The 23458-nt window shown below is 39.2% G+C and overlaps 1 protein-coding gene across 1 annotated transcript in view; it reads left to right on the forward strand.

The window, feature by feature from the left end:
* Positions 1-23458, forward strand: part of b4galt2 (UDP-Gal:betaGlcNAc beta 1,4- galactosyltransferase, polypeptide 2) — a 125995-nt gene that overhangs the window by 51399 nt on the left and 51138 nt on the right. The window contains exons 3-4 of the mRNA XM_063886315.1: positions 8528-8646; positions 10094-10210. Coding sequence (XP_063742385.1) covers positions 8528-8646; positions 10094-10210 — 236 coding nt within the window. The remainder of the gene's footprint in view (positions 1-8527; positions 8647-10093; positions 10211-23458) is intronic.

The raw sequence follows: 23458 nt of genomic DNA on the forward strand, positions 1-23458 counted from the left end.
AGAAGAAAAATACAGGGGAAAAGAACAATAGGAGATGAAAGCTGAAGAATCAAGACAGACATGAACAGAGGGATACTGATGTACCTACACTAATACTCTCAGCTGGGTTTAAGTGTGTCGGTGTGTGGAGGTGTCAGACACATGGAAATACACACAATGCATGCAGGGAGTGTCAAAGTATTGCCTTCACAAATGTCAGATCCGGATTCAGAAACATGTGCTTGACAGTTCTGAGGTAGTGAGTAGATTTGTTCTTTCTCTGTTTTAACCACTGCTTAAATGAATCCTTTAAATCAGGGAGAGATTATACATTAACAGGTCATTTGTATAGGAAGGCTGTACATTTTATCCAGCAGCTCACATTGATCCTGCAGCGTTAGCTAAAAAAACATGTTGAGTTAGGATTGTGGTTATAGCTGAATTGTCTCTAATACTGTATATATGAGTGTCTTTAGGTTTATTTAAATGCAGTACTTAATGATGGACCTAGTTACTAACTAACACAAGTCAATATTGTTTTTAACATTCTGCATTAGCTTAGCATTAGCCTTTATGATAAAACATTTTAAAAAATTAAACGCTTGCCTTTAACAATATGGAAATGTATCTTGTGTTAAAAGTGCTACAAAGTTCACATTATATCCTGTTAGCTATACATTAGCCTGTATGAAATGTAGGCTTAATGTTAGCCTCTATGCTCAACAAAGCAGCTAATATAACTGATATTGTGTTATAGCTTAGCATTAGCCTTTATCATCAACAAAGCAGCTACCAAAAATAATGTTGTCTTAAACATGAGTCGAGATAAAAGAGAACCAATTCAGTTCCTGATGATGATATTGTATACAATGCTACGTTATTCAGTAACATATACCAATAGAATTCCGTCTTGCTACTTCATTCTTTAGAAACATGACTTCAGCTCAGGTCTGGACCAGTAATGAACATTTTCTAGTGTTTTTTCTGGCTGAAGTTTCCTGGCAGCATGACACGTTGAGTCTACATTGTAATCCTCTGGCATCCTGAACCCAGCAACATTTCCTGTCTGACCACACCGAGCCACACTGCACCCTGACAGCATCCTGACCTTGGAGTCTTCTCGGCTTGGCTACGGCTCATTCAGGATACTGATTCTTCCGAGAATAGTGTCTGTAATGTGGTGTTTTTGTGTGTGTGTGTGTGATGGTCAGCATGATGTGCCAACTACTACATCATTGTGCCAGCTGGACAGTGGCAGTGAGACCTGTAGCTGTACAGCCAAAAACACACACACATGCTTACACACACTGACATGCTGGCATGCTTGTGTCGTCTCCAATGCCAGTCATGCAGATTTGATATCATGTAATAGGAGAACAGCCCAAATCATGCCAAAAACAGCATCTAGGGAAATACACTCACATTTGCACGGATGGTAGAGCCAGTACCCAACACAGCTTTGCTGTCCCTAGATTACTTGGAAAAGATTAATTCCAGATTAATAGGATGATGTTAATCAAGGATTACGTTCACATAATTACCAGCTGAAAAAACATCCATGTGATTAAAAACAGCACAAGGTTTTACCTTTTTTCACCCTGATTATTCTTCTTTCCCAGTGAAAGTTTCTGCTTAGTTTGTCAAAAGCAAAGGCAGCTTCATTATTTTACTGCTGCTTTTCCTCCTACATACTTCACACTAGTAACTGCATGTACACATATATATTCATACTGAGTTTGCTCCATCTATACTTCTCTAGGAACATAAAATTATATAAAGCCTATCCTTTGAAAAGCTAATGCTAATAAATCTTAAAACCACTAGGTGTAAAATTAGAAAATGTTGGTGCGTCCCGGTTGTATTATCTATCCCAGGCAGCTGCGCTTTTTCATTCACCTTTCATCCATTTATCAGGGACCAGTTCATGTTCATTTAATTTATAATAACAGGTATATAAAGGTGTGCTATAAATATTTAAGCAGATCTTTCTTGCTGGTCATCATACGTTGGTCAGTCACTATAATGAAAAGGGGATTACATTGCATTGTCTTTGGTATTAACAAGGGTTTTAAAAGTCTTTTGAAGTTTTTTTTAATATGTTAAATGTTTGAATTAATAGAGACAACTACACTTATAACAGGTCTTTTATTGCTACATCAATTAACTGAATATTTCTCTGGATACATGAAAACTCGTCAGCCTGTGGTACAAAGCAGTCATGAAGAAACACTTTGGTTTCACTGCTTTAGTGTTGCCATGGTATCTGTATCTGTCACCCCCCTTTGCTGCTTGTTTCCGTTGTTTTCTTCCTCCGTTTGTTCAGCAGTTTTATTCCTTTCCTTTTTTCATTATTGTCTGTTCATCCTTACATACTGTAACACTCTTCATTTCTTTCTTTCTCTCTTTCTTTATGCTATATTTTGTCTCCCTTTCACACCCCAGTTTCATGCTACAATGTTGTTGTTACATGCATTCTCCATCTGTTTCATTCCCCCCACTCTTCCAATGTCTTGCACCTCAGATCAAAACACTTTAGAGCATACTGTGCACGTGGATCCGAGCCATCACGTTTTCTTTTGCTTGTTTGTTTAATGATCCACAACATTATTGAATAGAAAATCGGCTAGTACTTCGGTAAATGCTGACAAGAGTACTCTAAACATTTTCTCCCTAGAATCAGTGCTTGCATCTCAAGAGTTTCATGCTTTAATTGCTTTCATCAGCTTGGAATTCACACTCATTAAATACATTTCATGTTAAGGCTTGTTTGTATTCACACAGGATGTTTATTGTAAAATACACAAGAAAATAAAATGATACTTGGCTGCAAGTATCATTGCATTGGAAAAGAGGAAATAAGGCACAAGTCTTTCAGTGGATTTTTGATAAAAGTAATCAACAACATCTGTTTCAATTCTATTTATAGATATACTGTAGTGTAATAAGGATACCACAAAAAGTCGTGAACATGTCAATTGATCCTTGTCGTCACGTCCCGTTAAACGACTCAAACGTGTTGTAATCATGCAACAAGCTCTCAATCTTTTTCGTAATACCACTTTAGTTTTTTCCTTAGACCTGCCTGTGTATTGCTGTCATTACTGGCCTGTTGTTAATAGCAATGAAACATAGATGTAGTTGCTGGTTCTAGAAAGTCATGTTACCCTTGTTTTATGGGGAAAACTGGAGTCTCATGATGACTTACAATCTTGTTGGTTGATTTAGGGGCAAATGTTTAGGAATTTGTTCGAGAAATAGTCTTTTTGGTTTGGCAGACAACTCTTAACAACACAAAAACCATTAGTTTAGCGATTTGGCTGAGGGGAGATGGCGGGAAATACATTGTTTCGGTACTTCTTGCAGTAAAAGGCACATTTTCTGCAATTTTAGGCCTTTTGAATTGACTTCTCAGTTGCTAACACAGTTTTGAATAAACAATGGGAGCTGCAATCAAAACCTCTGAAGTGCTCCAACTGTCACTGAGCATTGTGTATGCAGAAATCGAACTGCACCTTCAAAATGTATACTCTTGGCAGCTCTAGATCTCTCTTGTCTTGGATGCACTGTATGCCATAATATCTCTGTAGGTTGACATGACTTGGCATTCAAGAAACCTTTAGGATGTTTGTTTATTTCATGCAAACATACAGAGAATACAACTTCAACAGATTTCTTGTCAAGGTTGTGTTATCATTCAGTGTTTGAAAAATCCAGTTTGCCTGAAGTTCTTCCTGTTGTGCTCTCAAGGAAAATGCAGCAACCTTTTTTTCATCCAGGAACCGACCCAGTTCACATTATCCCTTTCATAACGTTCATGTTTCCTTTTGTCATCTTGATTTCATTTTACAGCAACATGGTTTGTGACAACAAAGCTGTCAGTCTGCAAACATCGCAACGTTCTTGGCAACCTTTTGTGATTGCTGTATGTGAGAGCTGTGAATGCACCAACGTTAACCCTTATCGCTTCCTTTTCAGAGCGCACACACACATACACACACACACACACACACTGATTGGTATGCATAAATACACACAAACGGATGACTGGATACAAATGGATGAGTGGATGTGTTGCATGTCGTGGATATTCCTAAATACCATTAATCCCCTGATCCAGTAAATTCACACGAACACACACAAACAAACAAAAATACATACACACACACTTAGATGCAGACACATACACACAGATGTATAGCTTATCTACAATAATAAACAAGGAGAAAGACCTTGAAAAAAGAGCAGAAAAACTAAACTGTGCACAAAGTTGCCTGACTTGAATACTTTAGTTCTCCATTTGATCTTGTCTGTCACACACATTTTATTTCTTCTTATTCCCTACTTCCATCATATCTCCTTTTCTCCCTCTGCCTCAATCTCTTTCATTCTTTTCCTCCCTGTTTCTGGAAGAATAGCAATTACAGTCCGCAGTTGGTCGAGGCACTTGTAAATGATTGAAAGAGAGAAAATGGGAAGAGAAGCGGCGAGTGGACGGACTAATAAGATTCAACGAGCTGAAAGTCTCTTTTGTCACAGAGTCTGTGTCAGTGGGAGGCAGGACGAAAGGAACAATCTCTCCCTCCCTCTTCTGTCTCTCCTTTCTCTTTTTTTTTTGTCATCCGGAATCAGAAGAAGCAAACTCAATTATAATCTCTTTCCCGTAAAATATGACCCTGGCACTGCTTCAGTTGTCACTTAAGTAACATGAAAGCACAGGAAGTCTCAGGACAGGACCGTTGATTAACAACCAGCCTGTCGTGAAGTTTATGCGGTCAGATGGCCTGACCAGTGGCTCTGTAAGGACTCGGCAAGTCATGGTGTTATGTTCACAGACTCAGACTTTAAAAGAAAAAGAAACTCTTTCAGATCGTGTCCAGGAAGAGTTTGTGTAGCTGTTGATTTAGCATTTAGTTCCTGTGGATGGAGATGTAATAGTGATGATAAATTGGAGATTTGATTGCAAACACTGACTAAAGAGATCATTTCAAAGTTTGTCAATACTGAATTTAACTAGATGATGAATATTTTCCCCCTTTAATTATGCTGGAAACTGTAGACTTATAAGTAGTGTTTTGAAATCAATGCAGGGTAAAACCTCCACAAGATCTCAGGTCTAGGAGCTGTGGCCTGAGAGATAGAGTGAATGTGATGTGGGAAGGGAGGGCGAAGTGTGAACATTTTCTTCAATATTTCAGTGTCCTTTCGAGTTATGTGGTGAGAAGGTCAAACAAACTAAGACAGGAAGAGAGAGAAACAGAAGCAAAGAGCACTACAGTCTGAAGATGTCATAGAAAACCCTCAAAAGCTACAACAACTCTCGAATGCTTTCATTTCTCTCCTCGTTTTGTTTCTGCAAGAACTGCCTCGGGTCTGCTCTCAGTGTACTGTGACGGTGCATTTACTAGTAACCTAATAGCTCAGAGAACTGGTTAATTATTATGGTGTATTATTGTTTGGTGTGTATACAGAATGTGTGTTACTTGCAGACAAAGCAGTGATGTATCCCCTAAAGTGCACTGGGTGCCCCAGATAGAGCGATCGGGTGGCATGATTATAATGTATTACTGTAATATCACCAAATATATAAGCATGAGATATATTACGTGTGTGTGAGGTAATTGCACCACTACTGCCACACATTAACACAGTATTTTATCACTTCTCCCTCCAAAAACAATAGCTCAAACCCTTATTTTATACACACTGTTTCCTTCTCACACACACTTTGTATAATTCATGTCTTCTGTGTGAGAGTAAAACAGAATGATGTCACTGTTTATTTTAAAAAGATCCTTGACTCACGTCACGTTCGGACTACTTGGGAGCTTTATGACCTCCTACCTGTCATCGTCTATTTATATCAAAACGTCTACATGCGTTTGAGATGAGCCCTGCCAATCAAGCAGTGAGAGTGAAGTGTGTCAGTTCTTGTGCAGCTCATCATTTGTTGTCCTTGTTTCAAACGTTTGGCGACCTACACAATCTAGTTCCTGTTGTTTATATCCTACACTTTATCCTAGCCAAATAGCATTGTATTAGAAGTTTGTGGGAGGTAAATGCATAACAAAAACAACAATCAAAAGAATAGTTCAACAATCAGAAGGAGAAATCATTTTTTCGTCCACAGCGGGGAAATTCACATTTGTTACAGCAAAAGTTGCATAGATGCAAAAGAGCCATAGAAGGTACAAATATTTTGTTGCAATAACCCAGAATAAGCTTACATATAGAAGAAAAAGCACACAATAGTTAAGCTAGATACTTTTTTTTTTTTATATAGTTGATCGTTTGGGGAAATAAAGATGAGAGAATAGAAGCAGTATTTTGTCTATGCATTAAATACAGAGCTAGAGACAGGGGGCGATTAGCTTAGATTAGCTTAGCTCAAAGACTATAGGCATGGGAAACAGCTAGCAAACAGAAAAAGATAAAAGCCAGTTATGGTCTATGTGCTATAGATAGCTATCTTGAAGAGCAGTTTATCCATCCAACTTGTTTAAAACGTTGCTGCATGGTTAACAAAACTCCTGGAAGTTTTTGCCAAGAACACTTTCCAGCACATACCTCCTCATAAAACCATAAAAAGTGGTTTGTTCTTTTTGTGTACAGCTTATAGTAAAAGGGTATGCTTATATGATTTGTACAGGTGCTGGTTATGTAAGAATATGGCTTTGTCTCTTTGGACAAAGCCAGGCTGGTTGTCCCCTGCTTCCAATCGTTTTGCTATAGGCAAAGCTCGGCAAAGTTTACATTTTTCTATGTCTTTAACACATTGGATTTTATCAGTTTCATTAACACTTTACATTTCATTCACACTTGCTCATACGTGGCGTGTTGGAGTTTAATGCTGATTATGTACTTTGATGTCGCCTCTCTGAGCACTCAGCTACTCTCATTAGTGTGAGGGAGGAAGAGGAGAAAAGAAACATGAGTGTGTGAGAGTGGAGACGATGGAGGATGATGACAGAAGTGGTCAGGGGAAGAGGCTGTTGACTCTATCTGCATTCAGCTCTTGAGGGTTAGATGAAGAAGTGTGTTATAAACATGTAACCTTGTTGCCATCCATCATGGTCCTCGCCTGTGCAGCGTTGATTGGAGGACACCTCTCAACACGAGCCAATACGTGCATGTTAAGTGAATTGCTCCTTCTCTCTCTCTGTAGTTTGTTTCTCTCATACTGTGTACTTAAAAACTGAAATACATTATCTGTATTTGTTTTTTTGTGCATGTAAATGGTTTGCAAAGGCTAGAATCCCAAAGTTCCCTCCAGAGGGAATTTCTATCTTGCCAGCAAAGATTGAACTCTTTCGTTAAAAAAAACCCCAAAACAACGTTGTGTTAGTCCATATCACAATACTTCCCAAATTCCTTATCTTGTCTACAACACGTATGGCACCTGTATGCTTCATACTGGTTGAGACCGTTTTGTTGAGTAGAGAAAATTGTGCTTTTCTTGAGGACTATTTTCAGTCGCTGGTTGATACTCAAGTCACATGAGCTATTGATTATCTAAAGCAGCAGGATTGTGTATGTAAGATTGATTCAAAATAACACTTTGCCATTACTGCTTTGGTTCCGTTGAAAAAGGATCCATTATTTGGTCGTTTTTGTCTTTTCCATGGGATTTGTTGTGACCAACAGAAAATACAAAACAATGCCCACCAGTATTTGTAGTATCAAAGTTTCTTAGAAGCATGGCAATACAGTATAATTGATTGACACGCAACAACAGACATAGATACAACTATCATTTTATATTGAACAGTACCTTTCGGTAGTACAAACAACCATGAACAAGAGTCCTCCACAGCTTGATACTCTTTTCCTTTGTTATAATCATCATGTAGTATGTATTTTTCCTTGTAAATGATCAAATAGTTATTATTCTGACCCTTGCGCTGAAGAAGAACCAGAACTAATGAGTGACATTTAGCAACAGAAGGAGTGCTCAGAGTCTGATTTGCTATAACGAGGGTTATGGTTGCAGGACTTTGGTTGGATCCCAGCTCCGCTCGTATATTTTAATGATCCCGGCTCCCAGAACGAGGGGCTGTATTTACTGTGCGGGCCAGAGATTTAAACACAACCCTTCTTCTTAAATGAGTCTGAACCAGCAAACTCATGTGCACAAAATCACACGCGTTGATGGCATTAGATCCATCAGGAATGATGGATAGATTTGTGGTGATATAACATATGGAGGGCCTTCATCACTGAGCAGCGTAATTACCTTTCGTGTTGTGTTTACTCTTAGCAACTTCAAAGTCTTCATTTATTTAGTTGGAATATATGTTTTTCCAAAGCCGGTGCATCTTATTAAATGCTGCATTATGCGGAGCCTATCCCTTGAATCCATTATTTCTGCACACGTTGCTTTGACACACGTGCAGCTTTGCTTTGAACCTAAAAGCTGTCCCTCACTCCCCACACCCCCTTGCTGCCTCTTTTACTTTCTTCTCATCTGTTTCTTCTCTCCACTTTATCCGTTGCGTACTCTGTTATCCTCTCTTCATCTCACTAACTCTTCCCTCTCTCCTTGTTTCCCCAGTGGGGCGTTTGTTGATCGAGTTCAGCTCCCAGATGACGATGGAACGAGTGCAGAAGGAAAACCCCAACGTGACGGAAGGGGGTCGCTACACGCCGCCCGACTGCCGGCCTAGATGGAAGGTCTGTATATGTGCGACTCTGTCTAGATATCCACACATTCTAGTATAAAAGCCCGCTCTGCCAGTTAAAGCTGTATAAAATACATTATGAAATTAAGATACTCGGAATTATGGGGTACTAAATCAAAATTATGGAAAAGAAAAGGTATAAAATGGCTAACCAAACTTTGAGTTACAATTATGAGGACATAAAAACTGAGCAACTAGACATTAGATTAAAATATTGACATTTTACCATATAAAGTTCACTTACTAAGTAATTGTTATATCGGTTGACTTTTCATATTTCGAGATAGTCATATATATTAGTCTAGTCATATAAGTCTCTCTTCTCCACATAATACTTCACTGAGGTCGAGGAGCTTCTTTCAGCAGTAATAACGACGCCACTCACCCGTCACAATGCCTAACTATACAGAAACGAAGGTCAGTCTGCTGTCTGTCTTCATCTGAGTGCAAAATGACCGTGAACAGGAACTCAACATGGTCAATTACAGATTAACCTTGGACTGTTTGGACAGCTGAGTACGACTGATTTAAAATAAAGAGGGATAGAGGACGGCATCAAATATGTCTCTAATCTGCAATGCCATCGAGAGCTGCTTCCTTGAGTTGCTTCATTCATAATGAATGAGAACCAACTTTATGTACACTGTGACGTTAACCAGGAGGATTTTTCTACAGGAATGGTGCAGAACATTTTACCGTAGGACGAAACAAAGCTAATTGAAGCTTAACAGTCAAATAAACACGGATTGATATTTGACATGTACATTAGATTTCATTTAGCTAACAGCAGTGGCTCAGTGTGTAGGGGCTTGGACTGGGAATCGTAGGGTCGCCGGCTCAAGTCCCCAAACAGACATGAAATATGGAAAGTGGACTGCTACTTGGAGAGGTCCCAGTTCACCTCCTAGGCCTTGCTGTGGTGCCCTTGAGTAAGGCACCGGACACCTCCAATCCCCCCTCCCCATTGCTCCCCGGGCGCTGCACAATAGCTGCCCACTGCTCCTAGTACTAGGATGGGTTAAATGCAGAGGACCAATTTCACTGTGTGTGCTCTGCTGTGTGCATGTATGTGACAAATAAAGAGGGTTTCATCCTCCGATTCTATCTTATATTAAAGTTTTATTCAGGCGACTTCAAATGAGGGAAATCAACCATTAAGGTGCAAACATACGTAAAGTACATTAGCTTTTAATAAGCAACAACATTTGATATTGGTACTGGTGCATTGGCTTCAAACGTGCCAGACATTTAGGTGCTACAAAAAGCTTCATGTGTACAAGTTAATAGAAACGTTTCAGATAATTCATCTTGACTGATTAAGCTTGTTTTATGTTTTATCTACCAGAACTACTTTAGCTACTGTATGCATTCCAATCCAAATTCTGAAAATGTTTTACAGTACAAACAATTAACCAACCCAAACTATCCCTGGTGTTCAGGTGGCCATCATCATCCCGTTTCGTCACAGAGAAAACCATCTGAAGTACTGGCTCCACTACCTCCACCCGATCCTCAGGCGACAGAAGATCGACTACGGCATCTACATCATCAACCAGGTAGATAAGGCGTCAAAGAGAGTCTTGTTCAAGTTGTGTTCTTTTTTTATTCTTCCAAAAAGGGAACGACCATGACTACTTACAGTACTCGGCAAATCACAAGTAAGCAAACAGGTGACAGCTCTTAGCTCAAAAGAGTCATCGACTAAAAGTGAATATGGGAAAAATGTAAATGTTAAGGAATTACACAAGTCTTTGTTCTGTTTACTACTCTTATGTTGATAATGGTATTTACAAGTTGGAAACTTAAATGATCAATATTAATTATTGGCAAACAACTCTTGTTTATGACACTCTGTCTAAGGGTGCAGGGAACTCTTGTTGAAAGATCAAATTGCTATGGCAATACATAGACTTGAATAGAGCTATTAGCTAAGTTTGTAAGCATTGCCATCATCAGGTATTTAATTCTTTATTATGATTTGAAAAGTAAAATTCCTGCATGTTAGAGCTAAGAGCAAGTCATTTTTCAGGTCTGCCATCCTTATTCTTTCATACCTTAGTGTTTATTTCTTTCCCTCACACCAAAAACAAACTGCAGTGAAAACCAGCAACACATTAACTTTCTCTGCTCTCCACTCAGCAGAAGCACACTGAGCTATATTGTCTAAGCAATGTTTTCAGAGTGCATGTGGGTTTTTCACACTGCAAAGGGCGAGACTTCTTCTTCTGCTACATTATGGGTAATGATCTCTGCTTTCTGCCCTTTCTCTTCCCTGTGGGTCTCGCACAACACCTTAATAACTCCCCCCTGTGGGACAAACCTTTGGTTCCGCCTGCCCTGTTGTGCTCTGCTCTTGATATGGCGACGTTCCAGTGTCTTACTCTCTGGCCTTCACACTTAAACACACACTCGCATGAACACACATTTTGTCTCTGGGCGTCTCTGAATTGTATTTTATCTCAAATGTAAAGCTTTAGGATGGTGTGTTGTGTGTAGAGCGTACTAGAGTGGGCAAACCATCCGGAGCCTTTTTTATCTTAATCCGCCCTTTCCTTTCATTCCTTCAGAATGGGCTTAGATCATCCCTTAATGAAATTTCCGTCACTGCATCAAGACTGTTACAGTATATACTCTCAGTTTATCTTCATCTCAAGGCAGTTTGGCTCATTTCATTTCTGTTCTCAGGTGTCTTTTTATCAATCTGGACTTCGGAAGTTCTACTAAAAGGAAAAGTTGTTAGAGAGATGGATAGATGGATGGATGGATGGTTGGGTGGGCGGTTTGGTGGGTGGTAGGTAGGTAGGTAGGTAGGTAGGTAGGTATAGGTAGGTAGGTAGGTAGGTAGGTAGGTAGGTAGGTAGGTAGGTAGGTAGGTAGGTAGGTAGGTAGGTAGGTAGGTAGGTAGGTAGGTAGGTAGGTAGGTAGGTAGGTAGGTAGGTAGGTAGGTAGGTAGGTAGGTAGGTAGGTAGGTAGGTAGGTAGGTAGGTAGGTAGGTAGGTAGGTAGGTAGGTGATTTATTGATCCCAAACTGGGAAATAATGTAGTTACAATTAAAAAGACAAATAAATCTGACTGACAGAGAGTTGTGACAGTTCTGTGTGTTCAGGCATTACATTGTTACATCTTTAAAGGTGGAAAAAAGTATAAACATAATCAATTAAAATGCAATAAAATAAGAATAAAACAAAAACAATAAACAGCAGCAAGTCTATATACATTACTACAGTGGAAAAGTAAACTTTATTTATTCATCCCCTTGCAAAACAAGGTATTGACTTGCTTTTACACGAGAAAAGCAACAATAAAACAGTGCAACAAACCAAGCAAATTGAAGAACAGATAACAAAGTAGAGACAGCTATTACTAAATAAAAATAGAAAGCGTAAGAAATAATAACGTACAACCATAATCAAATATCCTTTTTAGGGCTACAGGAGGATTTTAAACATTGTAGTTTTCCCAGTAAATCAAAGACTGTTTTGCACTGCAGACTGTTCATACGCAATCCTTAGTCCAGCTGAAGGACTGTTTAAACATCAAATAAAATGCCCTACACTCATTGTGTTGTATGTTTACTACCAACAAAAGTCTTTATGCAATGTCACACCTTGAGGTAATCTTATTTTATAGTTACGGAGACGTGAGTGGTGCTGCGATGGCATTTTCAACTCTTTCACCTTCACTTCAAACAGATACCGATCCACTGCCAGCCCCACATTCATTTCACTCTACTGTATGATTTAGAGGTTGAGAGAAGGCTTTGAAGTGGAAATTACCCCTGTTTGTTTTTAAATGAATTTTAACTTTTCAACCGAGCAGGTAAATGTGCTCTTTTATAGTCAAGTGTAGTCATTTCTGCCTGCTATCTTTCAAGAATTTTTAACTGACCCAGAGATATTAATAAACCACAGCTGGAGGCATCTAGTTTTACTCTCACTGGAAGTAATAATGACTGAGAGTCCCCCTTTATAAAAACTGTTTCCAGAAAGGACTGACTCTTCAGCTACTGCTTAAGGGTAAGAAATTACTTTTGGTTTTTCCGAAATACATTAAATGGTTATGCTAATTGGTAAGAAAGGACATCTTGAGGTTAAAACAGTTTTATTCAGCAGTTGCTCATCTAATATATCATTATGTAATTTTGCAATTAGCTCACAATCTGGGCACTGCTGGGGCACCTTTATACCCAGGATTTATATTAAAATTAAACTCAGGGGAAATGCTTCTTCCCAAGTAGTCTGAAAAGTTAGGTAATAAAACAGCTACTCACTTTAGAGCCTGTATTCACAACGTAAGCAAAGTAAGTAAGTGAGCAATGTTGTTTCCATCTACATACAGTGGAGTTTTATGACTGTTTTCTCAAGAAACTCCACAAATAAACTTTGCATCAGCCCATATTACAATGTATCCAATAACTTACATAAACAAATCTGGCAGGGATGTGCCACGGTGCCTCGGTCTTGACTTAAAAGTTGTGTTTTGTTCTACGACATAATATACGTCAGTAAATACCTACCTCATGGAAGTCCGAAGCTTCTACGTGTCATAAAATTGTGGTTTCTTACTAAAACACGAAACTACATTTATGCTTTAAAAATCATGAAGCGGCATTTATAAATGGAGTTTATCCAGCTGAAGAAAAATGTTTTAGAATCACAAAAGTGTGTGTGCCACAGATCTTATTTCTGCAATGTTCCCAAATCCAATTAGTGACCGTTTTGCTCATTCTCAAGGGATCCCTGCAATGCTAACTTCTGTGATAGCATACAAGAACACGTCATCATTTCATCACTTATAGCCTGGTGTGTCATGGCCATGGGAGAGGCGGAGCAGGGCACACAGACACTCAATCTGCCAGACTAGCTGACAGGGAGTCTCAAAAACAGAGTGTGAGGGCAGGATGATTTCAAAAGGACCGACAAGCAGGCAGATTGAGCCGAATCAAAGCAACAGGTGGGATGTTGACAACAAGAAGTCCTGATGGGCGATTAAACCCTAACACCTGCCGCCTCTTTCAGGCAGGACTGTGGAGAGCACTTTCCTTTGTTGCTCGTTCGAATGTTAAATGAGCCTGAGTCTGGAACGTAGAGTCACTGAACGGGGTTAGGGTAGGCGTCTTTAATGTTCCCGTTCAAGTCCCCCGTTTGCTAGCAGATAATTGCTGTCATGTCCTTAGACAGAAAACAGATGTTTCCGAGCTTGGGTTCTCTGTTTTCATCATGGAAAAGGTTAAATATAAAGTTCCAATTTCTTTAATATGGCACCTAGAGCTGCAACTAATGTCTCTCATAGCAACTGTCCAACAACACAACATTTTAAATATACTGTTAGTCAAGAGAAACACACACTTTAAAGCCTCACATTAAAGAAAATTAAAGCAGCATTTGTTTGGCATGTTTAATTAAAAAATAAATGATTACCCAATTAGCAAAGTCATTGATTTCCTTTGTATTATTTAGGCTTGAGGCACGTCATGGTGTTTGCCAAGCATATATATATGAATCATAGTTTATCAATAAGGGCACGGGTCAATAGTCACATCGCATTCTCAGCTAATAGATGCAACACAAACTGCTTCTCAATTTTAAAGTTGAATTCATGGCTTTAGGTTAAAGGCTGGTCTTTCTGCATACTGCTTCCTCATGTTATACTTTTTTGCCTCAGCCGGACATTTTTTAGCAGCTATCATCTCGCTCTGCAAAGCGGTGTTGCTGGTGAGGTACGGTGAGTAGGCGTTGCAGAGGGATCATGCGGAAAGTTATATAGCAATCTTGCTGTTCCGCCCTGCTGCTCTGTGTCCTCTCTGCCTGCAGAGGACCGGGGCCAACGTTTGTTTTGTTGGCCAACAGCTGATATAAACTGGAGAAAAGCCCAGAGAGAAAGACCGACAGAGGGACAGAACGAACAGGAAAGCAGGTGAGAAAGAGAGGAAGAGCGAGGGAGCCTATTGACAGAAGTGATGAAGAAAGAAGAGCCTTCTGCTGTTTTGATTTTTATGGGAGCTCAAGGTTGATCCAAATCTGGATATTCTCGTCGATTTATTGAGTCAAACACTCTGCAGCTATAGGGGAATTCTATAATGCTCATACTATTTTCTTTTTTCCTTGCTAATATCTGCAGTAGTGGAAAAAGTACACAGATATTTTACAAAAGTACCAATAAATGTATCTTGAAATTACTCCATACATAACAGATTAACTGTCAAATTATGTAATTTTATTAGACCGTTTACTCATATACTTTCATTTGTAAGCAGCTAGGATAAAAACTGTATATACCAATGCTGTTATGCAATTTGATCTACGTTTTCTGTGTCAGCCCCCCCGAAGTGTATTAAAATAACTGTTAGGGATCATAAGCTGATAAATTCAAAAAATCAGTTAATAAATGAAGTTCTGCCTCAAAAATGTTAATTTATAGGATATTTTTCACTATTTCACTAAATCTTTTCCGAAATGTTGAATACTTTATCTCTTTAGGCCTATTTTGGAAAGGAAATGTCCCTTTGTGTGAAACATAACAACCTACTCCAGCATGGCTTTCTTTTAATAATTAATAAGACATAAAGGTCTGGAAATGTAACAGAAGGATACTTATTATTTATCCAGATTGCAGATCTTGTGGGAATACCACAAGCCAAGAACCCTAAATGAGTCAAGTACATTCCTTTGGTAAGGGTCCTCAAATGTTCCACCACTTGATATCTGGTGGCAGCCGCTACTCTATATTCGGTCGTTTGAAGCCTTTCTGCCAAGTGTTTACATTTTACACTGAACCTTACATTTTGATATGCTGCTCGGGCTGTTACTCTTAATATTTTTGATGTGTGCTCAAAAGTAGTCTTAATCTCTATTTTTGTCAGACTTTTGCACCAGCAGAAAATGGAGGGAAAGTGAGATAAAATGTGACCTACTGACATCTGGTTTCAACTCACACAACACTATAAGCTTCTGCTGTGCCGCTTGCTCCGCTAATCCACCAATATATGACCCGCACCCCCCCCTTCTGCCACCCGTCAAACCCCTCATAAACAAACTCACACACACACACACTGTTCAGTGACTCCTCAGCATCTGTCGGCAGTCTCAGGTTGTGTAGTAGAGGAAGGAGAATCCAGTCAGCCTTAAACACAGTTTGTTCTTCTCATTCACGGCTACACTTCAGTTCCAGCAGTTTTCCGGCACTGCGTGTGCACCAGAGGATCAGGATGGATTAAGCTCTGAGTGTTTCTGTCTCCATTTGTCTGGGCTGTATGAGGAAGGACACATTAGGAGGGACCATGTAGTTCATATGGGATGCCCCCAATGCTTACAAACCAAACTAAAGCAAAACTTCTGAAAATGACACTTCTTTAAAGGGGCCCTGTTTTGCTTTTTGGGGGTTTCCCTTCCCTGTAGTGTGATCGGTCTGTAAAGGTTAGCATTTCAAGTTCCCTCCAGAAGGAGTCTCTATCCCCCCCCCCCACCTGAAATGCCTCCATCGGACTCATTTGTTTACTTCTGTAACAATGGTATCCCTATGGAACACTCGCTATTGGCTCCAACACATTGTACCTGATAGGCTAAGGGGCGGGACATCTCTAAGCTGATGAGCAATCACAACAGAGCTAGCTAACAAATCAGAGAAGACTGGGCTCTGGTTTCAGACACAGGGTGAAAGAGGTGCTCCAGCACAGGCAGTATGAGAAAAATAAAGAGCTTTTTGAACATTAAAGCATGGAGACATGTCACAGGAGAGGCACAAAATACAAATATGAACCTGAAAATGAGCAAAAATATACTTGAGTCTGAATTATAGGATAAACTGTGGGCCTGGAAGACTTACAGTGTCATTTACAGTAGGGCTACTTCGGTTATCTTTGATGAAGGGTTTGCTCTAGACCAGTTATTAAAAAAAAAAAGCTTACGTGGAGAAGCCTGTTTTATATAAGGACATTATGCTGCCATAGTGCATAAACTGTGTGACACTGCAAGTTACGTCTGTCTATACTGTATAGAGAGAGTGCTGTTGAAGGATCCAGACACCACATAAAATATTCAATCCATAGTACTCTTTATCTGAAGTCGAAAATGGCACGTTTTTAATCAGGTGATAGACAGAACAAAACCTTCTTTAATTATAACATTCATTATTGTCTTATCTTCTAGTAAAGGGTGCAGGCCTGGGTGAGATATTTAGACGTAGACCTCTGAGAAGAAATAATCTCCTTCTACTTAAGTTTCTATTTCTCTCTTTCACCAACACTCCAGCCCATGCATGGTTGTTACACTCCCTGTCTTCTACTACTAGAAATTGAAAATGTAAAAAGAAAAAGAAATGAGGGAGTTTCTCGTGCGGTTGACCGTGGAATAGGATATCGATTTAATGAGAGACAAATCTGTTTCTTTCCTTGTCATTGCATCCCTCTTCAACTTTGTGTCAGTGTTTGCTGGAGCGTTGTTACCGTTTTGTAGAGAAACTGTACAGTAAAATAATGTTCTCATTCAATCTGTACTCATTGCGCTCGTTGAGTCCCAGGTGCAAGAGCTCGATGTGATTGCACTAGCCTGGGTTGTGATGAATTATAAATGCGGCACACTCCTCTTCTCCTCTCCTCTCCTAAAAGTACTAAAATGCAGGATCTCTGCACGACTTCTGGTTCAGATAACCATAAACACCACCTGGATCATAGTGTGATAAAAACGATATGACCTTTTTAAATGTAAAACTTCTAAAGTGTCTTTCTTTACCATTAAAAGCAAAAACATCTTAACCCACACAGACACTATAAATATGGTCCTTAAGAACACATCTTTTGGACTTATTTTCAGAAGTGTTTAGATATGATGTTTAATTTGCAGTAAAGCAGCTGAAAAATGTCTTTCCGACCATTTGTTAGAGAACACATTTCTTAAATCATGAACATTTGGGCCGCACAATCAAAGAGAGGACTCACTTAAACCTGGATCTGCTAACCAAAATGACAGAGCACATGTTTCCTTCTCAAAATATCATTATTTTTTCAATCAAGCAGAGGATTAACAACCATAACTATGGATACATAGACATGGAGACAACCTGTCACACACATTTCACACGAGCACTTACCGATACTTTAAAAGAATGCCTGATACTCCTTGCATTATACATGCAAAACATTCGCTGTGTGGTTACTAGGACAAAGTGGACAGGCGTAATTTGAGGCACGGTGCATCAGCAAATTGACATTTTAGCATTTTAGTGATGCATAATTAAACGTGCCTTTTGTCCCTCAGCCCCCCCTTTAATCAAGCGTCCATTAACACTGGGCTGTTGACACAGCAAAAGACAGCGAGAGAAAAGACCAGGATGGTCCCTGCGCACAAATTACACCACCAAACAATACAGTGTGTGAGGATGGTGTCTTTCTTTATAGAGTGTTGTCTTCCAAGTTCTAGACAACTTTATATTTTCCCAAATGGGCAATAGACACTCAGCACTCAGCATTAAGAGTATAAGGTACACGATGTACAAATATAAATTGTGGAGGGACTGAGGTAGGACTGGATACCATATAGGCACACACTCGGTACATTAAATGTAAATATACACTCTGATGCAACATGTCAGCAAGCTGTTTATGTACATCATCTTCTGTGTATTCATCTTCTCAGGGATCAGCCTGTTGGTGCTCCATCCTGGGAGTCGTGGTTGAGGATGATGATTTGCTTTGAACATAACACATACAATTTGAAGGGCCTTTTTAGCTAATTTTCAGGTTCATATTTGTATTTTGTGCCTCTACTGTGACATGCTTACATGCTTTAATGTTCAAAAAGGTCTTAATTTTGCTCATACTGCCTGTGCTGCAGCTCCTCTTTTCACCCTCTGTCTGAAACCTGAGCCCAGTCTGCCCTGATTGGTTAGCTGGCCGGCTCTGTTGTGATAGGCCAACTGCTTAGAGAAGTCCCTCCCCTTAGCCTATCCCAGACAATGTACTAGTCAACAGAAACGCAAGGGTTATGTTGTGATTTCATTATGTTTCGGAAGTAAACCAAAGGCTACAATTGAGGCGTTTCAGGCAGGGGGGGAATATGTGGTAGAGAAAACCCTTCTGAAAGGAAAACTAGTTTTATCTGCATTAGAAAAAATGTTTTGTATTATATTTTTCTTATCTTATGTGTTTTTGTGGCTACTTTGCATAATTGAATAGCTCTAACCCCTCATATATTTGGTCTTTATGTGTAAATGTTTCAAGGTGTGTGTTATATCTCCTCTTTTTTGTTTGGGTTTTTAGTCCCTCGAACTCTTCCATCACCCCCTTTGCCTCTTTTTCTTTCACCTCCACTCAGGGCCAGTGTTGTGATATTTGGACAGCAGCTCTTCACACATTCAGCGTGTGCTGTCAGACAAACAGCCAAACTTGACGACCTTGCTATTCAGAGAGCTGAGAACAGCTGTATGAAAACCTTCTAACCGCCTTGACAAGCCTTTGTTAAAAAGGCCTGGAAATGTCACTCTGATTCCAACCCATTCGTTCCTGACTCCTATTTTTCTCCCCTGAGAGCTCACCTCCAGTCTCACTGAGGCAGTATCTCTGCTCTGTTTACCTCCTGCACACAGATTTGGCAGAAAAGGCCCGACACATAAACGTTTCCCTTCCTCTTTGCTCGTAAAGGTTATGAAACACGATCCATTATTAACCTACTCCAAGGCTTTAATGCTTATTAAATAGATTTTGCTTTCCCTGATCTGACTTTAGTGGCTGGTTACATATTGTGGATTTTCACAAAATAATATTGTCATTTGTGCTCGTCTGTAAAGCAGTCTCCTGTAGATTGTAGGACAAATATTTTTTAAAACAGACTCTTTCACAGTTGGTTCATAGACGTTGGATGCCAAACAAATAGGGAGCTTATTGATAACTGTTGTCGGTTTTGGACAGGAGGGCATGGTGATCCTGTGGTTAGGGCTGTACTCGCATCAAATTAGGTCTAAAGAGCAGCTGGAGTCTTTGGTGCAGTTTGGTGCTTTTTTTATGCCTTTTTCTTTCATTCACTGCATTTCATCCTTTGAGCCGACAAGAAAAACAGAGCCTACACTAAAGATGGGCTGTAACATTGTCAGCACTATTAGAGATTACAAGTGGGGACATGGTTATTGTGTCAAAAATACTGCTCTGAGCCATAAGCAAGTGGAATGGGGAGAAAAAAAATAGTGTTAGTCGTAATTGTTAAGAAAATTGGCCCAAAATGCTTCCATTTATTGTCGTTTCGTCCTAATGGCTGTGCAGTGTGGTTCACAAGCAAGATGTAGAAGTGAGATATCCTGTAACTTCCAATTCTCTGTTATTAGACGAGCACTTTTCTCTCATTTCTAGACAAACCTTTGTCAGCACTGTCACTGTGTGTGTGTGTGTGTGTGTGTGTGTGCATGTGTGTGTGTGTGTGTGTGTGTATATGTGTGTGTCTAATCCCACTTCTTGAGCCCATTAGGGTTGTGCAAAACCACAGCATCTCATTTGTGTGAAAGTGTTGTGCTCCAGCATGCCACATGAGGCTTATGAGTGCACCACAGATTTAGAGGCAAATGCTGTTTTCCCCATGATGCATTAGTACCAATAATACATGGAGCTATTTCTCATGAGATGCTTTTCTTTTGATGTTGAGGAAAAGCTCCGTTGTCTACTGAGGAACATATTTGATGGTATAGAATTCACACAAGAATTTATCATGTGTTTATTGAGATAAACTTGACAATGCAAGATGAATCTATATATTGTAACACTCAATGCAGACTAATGCAGGAATAACATAGATGTCCATGAAGATAAAATGCATATGAATATGATTTTGCTTCATGTTTGTATGCAAGTAATTTTCTTTTAACAGAATGTAAACATACTGCTCTCAAGATGAGATTCATGAGGAGATTTCACTTTTCCATTTGTTTTGAGTCTATTTTCCTTACTTCATTAAATATCAACTTTTGCCTGGATGTTTTACCAACAACTTAAATATTTAAGTCTTTTGAGATTTAACTAGTTTAGGAAATAGTTTTAACCAAGATAATCACTGACATGTGAGAAACTTAAATATAGTGCAAGCGGCAAAATGATGGAGTCCTAACAGGTGTCCATGTCCAACGATACATGCTATTAATCAAATACAGATATTTTATCAATGCATTGTTGTTTCTTTATGATAATAGATTGTGAACATATCATATTTTGCATATCACTGGATGTAAAGGTTTAAGTGAGCGTGCCAGAAATGTTTCCTATGAGTACAAAGGCAACAACTGCATCAATGACACTATAAAAGTGGAACCAGTGATTTAACTGGTATCTGCCCTGTGCTATAATGACAGTTTGGATAATATCGTTATATATATATATATATGATAGATGGATGGATGGATACTTTATTGATCTCAATTTGGGAAATTATTTATTGTTGTTCTTGTTCAAAAGAGTTAGGTTAACTTTGTTTTGTCAGTTTTTTTTCTTTCTTGCCTGATCGTCTTTCTTCACGTTTCCCTGTAATAATGTTGTGCCTAGATATCAGGATTTTTTTATAATACAGAGTGATATGGTTAAAAGTTGATGAATTTCAGTGAACAGTTCTCACAGCACTGCCTGATGGATGAGGCAGTGACCCCATATTATTTAGCATTAACATACAATTTACAGACATGGAATGAGTCCTCATGGTCTTAGATGGTAAACATTAAGGCTATTGCTCCTACTTATTAGACCATCACTTTGGCACTTGAGTTTTCATTTTTTGTTTCAAACTTACTCTTTTTATGTTATAACCTTAAAGGTCGAGATTTGACAAGACAATCTTGAGTTATTCAATATGTCTGATGACCTACAATCTCCTTAAAAGGTTTCACACTTTCCCTGCAGTATTAGCTGTCCCTCCTCAACCGGAATGACCTGCTGCATATGGAAAAAGTTTAATGTATGTTTAGAGTCAAGGATAGTGCTGTTTCCTTTTATGATGACGGAAGCTTTAGTGATCAATAATGTAGCGTCTGCATGATGGGCAATGGGATGTATGATAGCAAGTGTTATAAAGAACCATCCCTCCACGTGGACTGACCTTCAACTTGTTTATGTTTTCCTCTCCATCAGTGGTCAGAGAATCTCTGTGAAATGAGAAAAGGCTTTCCTTGTCTTGATGAGGGAACCCAAGTGGATATGAGCAGTGAAAAACACCTCTGGAAACTATATGTATTGATTTGGAAAAATGGAGATGATATTGTTCTCTTCAAGGTCTCAGCGGGTGAAGCCTGTTGTACTCGGAGCCGCTGCACAGCGAACGCTTCCTTTTGAAAAATGAAACAAAGAGAGAAGAGCTTGACCTCCGCTCTTTGAAATACATCATTCTGTCTATTTGTTATTATATTATTCCGCACCCTTTTCTCAGTGGTTTGGTTGGCTATTGATTCGTTGGAGTTAAGAAAGAAGATTGACTTTGATTTGTGCTCGACAAGAAAAGCAGAACACAAGTGAAGTGATATTTTAATGCTGGTTGCTCGGGAGATTTCAGTTGTTGCTAGTTATTTCTGATGTATGTTCTGGGAATAAATTGGGATAAATAAATATGAATGAATACATATAAAGAGTAACTATACATCGTATTTGTCGTTTTATCACCACAAGATTCAATGATTTTAACAAAACTGCTTAACTTAAGCACTCATCTGAGCAGTACATTTCAATTTCAAATTCTAAGCTGTAAGATCATTACATGGAAACTGGAACTGTTGACTCAAAGACTTTATTACAATTTTAATTCTACTCACCAATCCTACTAGGACTTTGGTATAAGGTAAAAAAATTCTGCAGAATGCTACTTAGCTGATTTGTACTAAAATAAAATGTTGATGGTGTCAACAACAAAACTCCTCAGGTAAAGCTTTGTAATTGGCCCTAAAAGTTTCCTAATGCAATAGCTTCCATTACATTTATTGGAAGAGAAATAAAAAGACTAATTTACAGACTTTTCAGTTAAACCATACGGAGGACTTTGGCTGTGAGGGAGAGTGGTCGTCTTTCAATCAGAAAGTTGTGTGTTCGATCCCAGCAGACAACATGTCGATGTATCCTTGGGCAACATACTTAACCCTGAGTGGCTCCCGATGGCCAAAAGTGTGTGATTGTGAAGTGCTACAGCTCTGTATAAATGAGGTGTGAATGACTCATAGTATGCAAAGCGCTTTGAGGTCGTAAAGACCTGATAAAGCGCTTTATAAGTATAACTTTTCGAATTAGCAATGAAAAAAAAGGTCTGTTAGACCCGACTATTCCTCTTTCCCCTTTGAGTTAGGGAAGCACAAAACACACACACACACACACACACACACACACACACACACACACACACACACACACACACACACATCATATGCTCACACACACATTGGAAAGGCCACAGCCGTCATTGACATTTGACAGTCACAAATAAAAAAGGTGATAATGAAGTTGGGGCACCCACATTGACCTGACTGACACCATTTCATTCCCCTGCTACCTCACACACTCATATTACAGACTGGAATGTAATGTTCCCTGAGACATGATAAAACATGTTGTGTTAATGAAGAACAGAAGCTTGTTTGTGTGTGCGAGTCGATTGGTGGGAGGATGTTTATTTCAGCAACCGGCAGCAGATTTAATACGGTTTGTCTGTTGCTAAGGAAGCAGCCATCGACCCTGACTACGGTGTGTAATAGGCTAGTGTATCTCTGTCTAGCTTCCTGCTACGCTGTTCCTCCTGCCTTTTGTCTTTGATTTTTCTATCCCCATTGCCTGTTTCTCATTTTCTGTAAACTCTCTC

The sequence above is a fragment of the Eleginops maclovinus genome, chromosome 6 (assembly GCF_036324505.1).
Source record: "Eleginops maclovinus isolate JMC-PN-2008 ecotype Puerto Natales chromosome 6, JC_Emac_rtc_rv5, whole genome shotgun sequence".
NCBI classification, from domain to species: domain Eukaryota; kingdom Metazoa; phylum Chordata; class Actinopteri; order Perciformes; family Eleginopidae; genus Eleginops; species Eleginops maclovinus.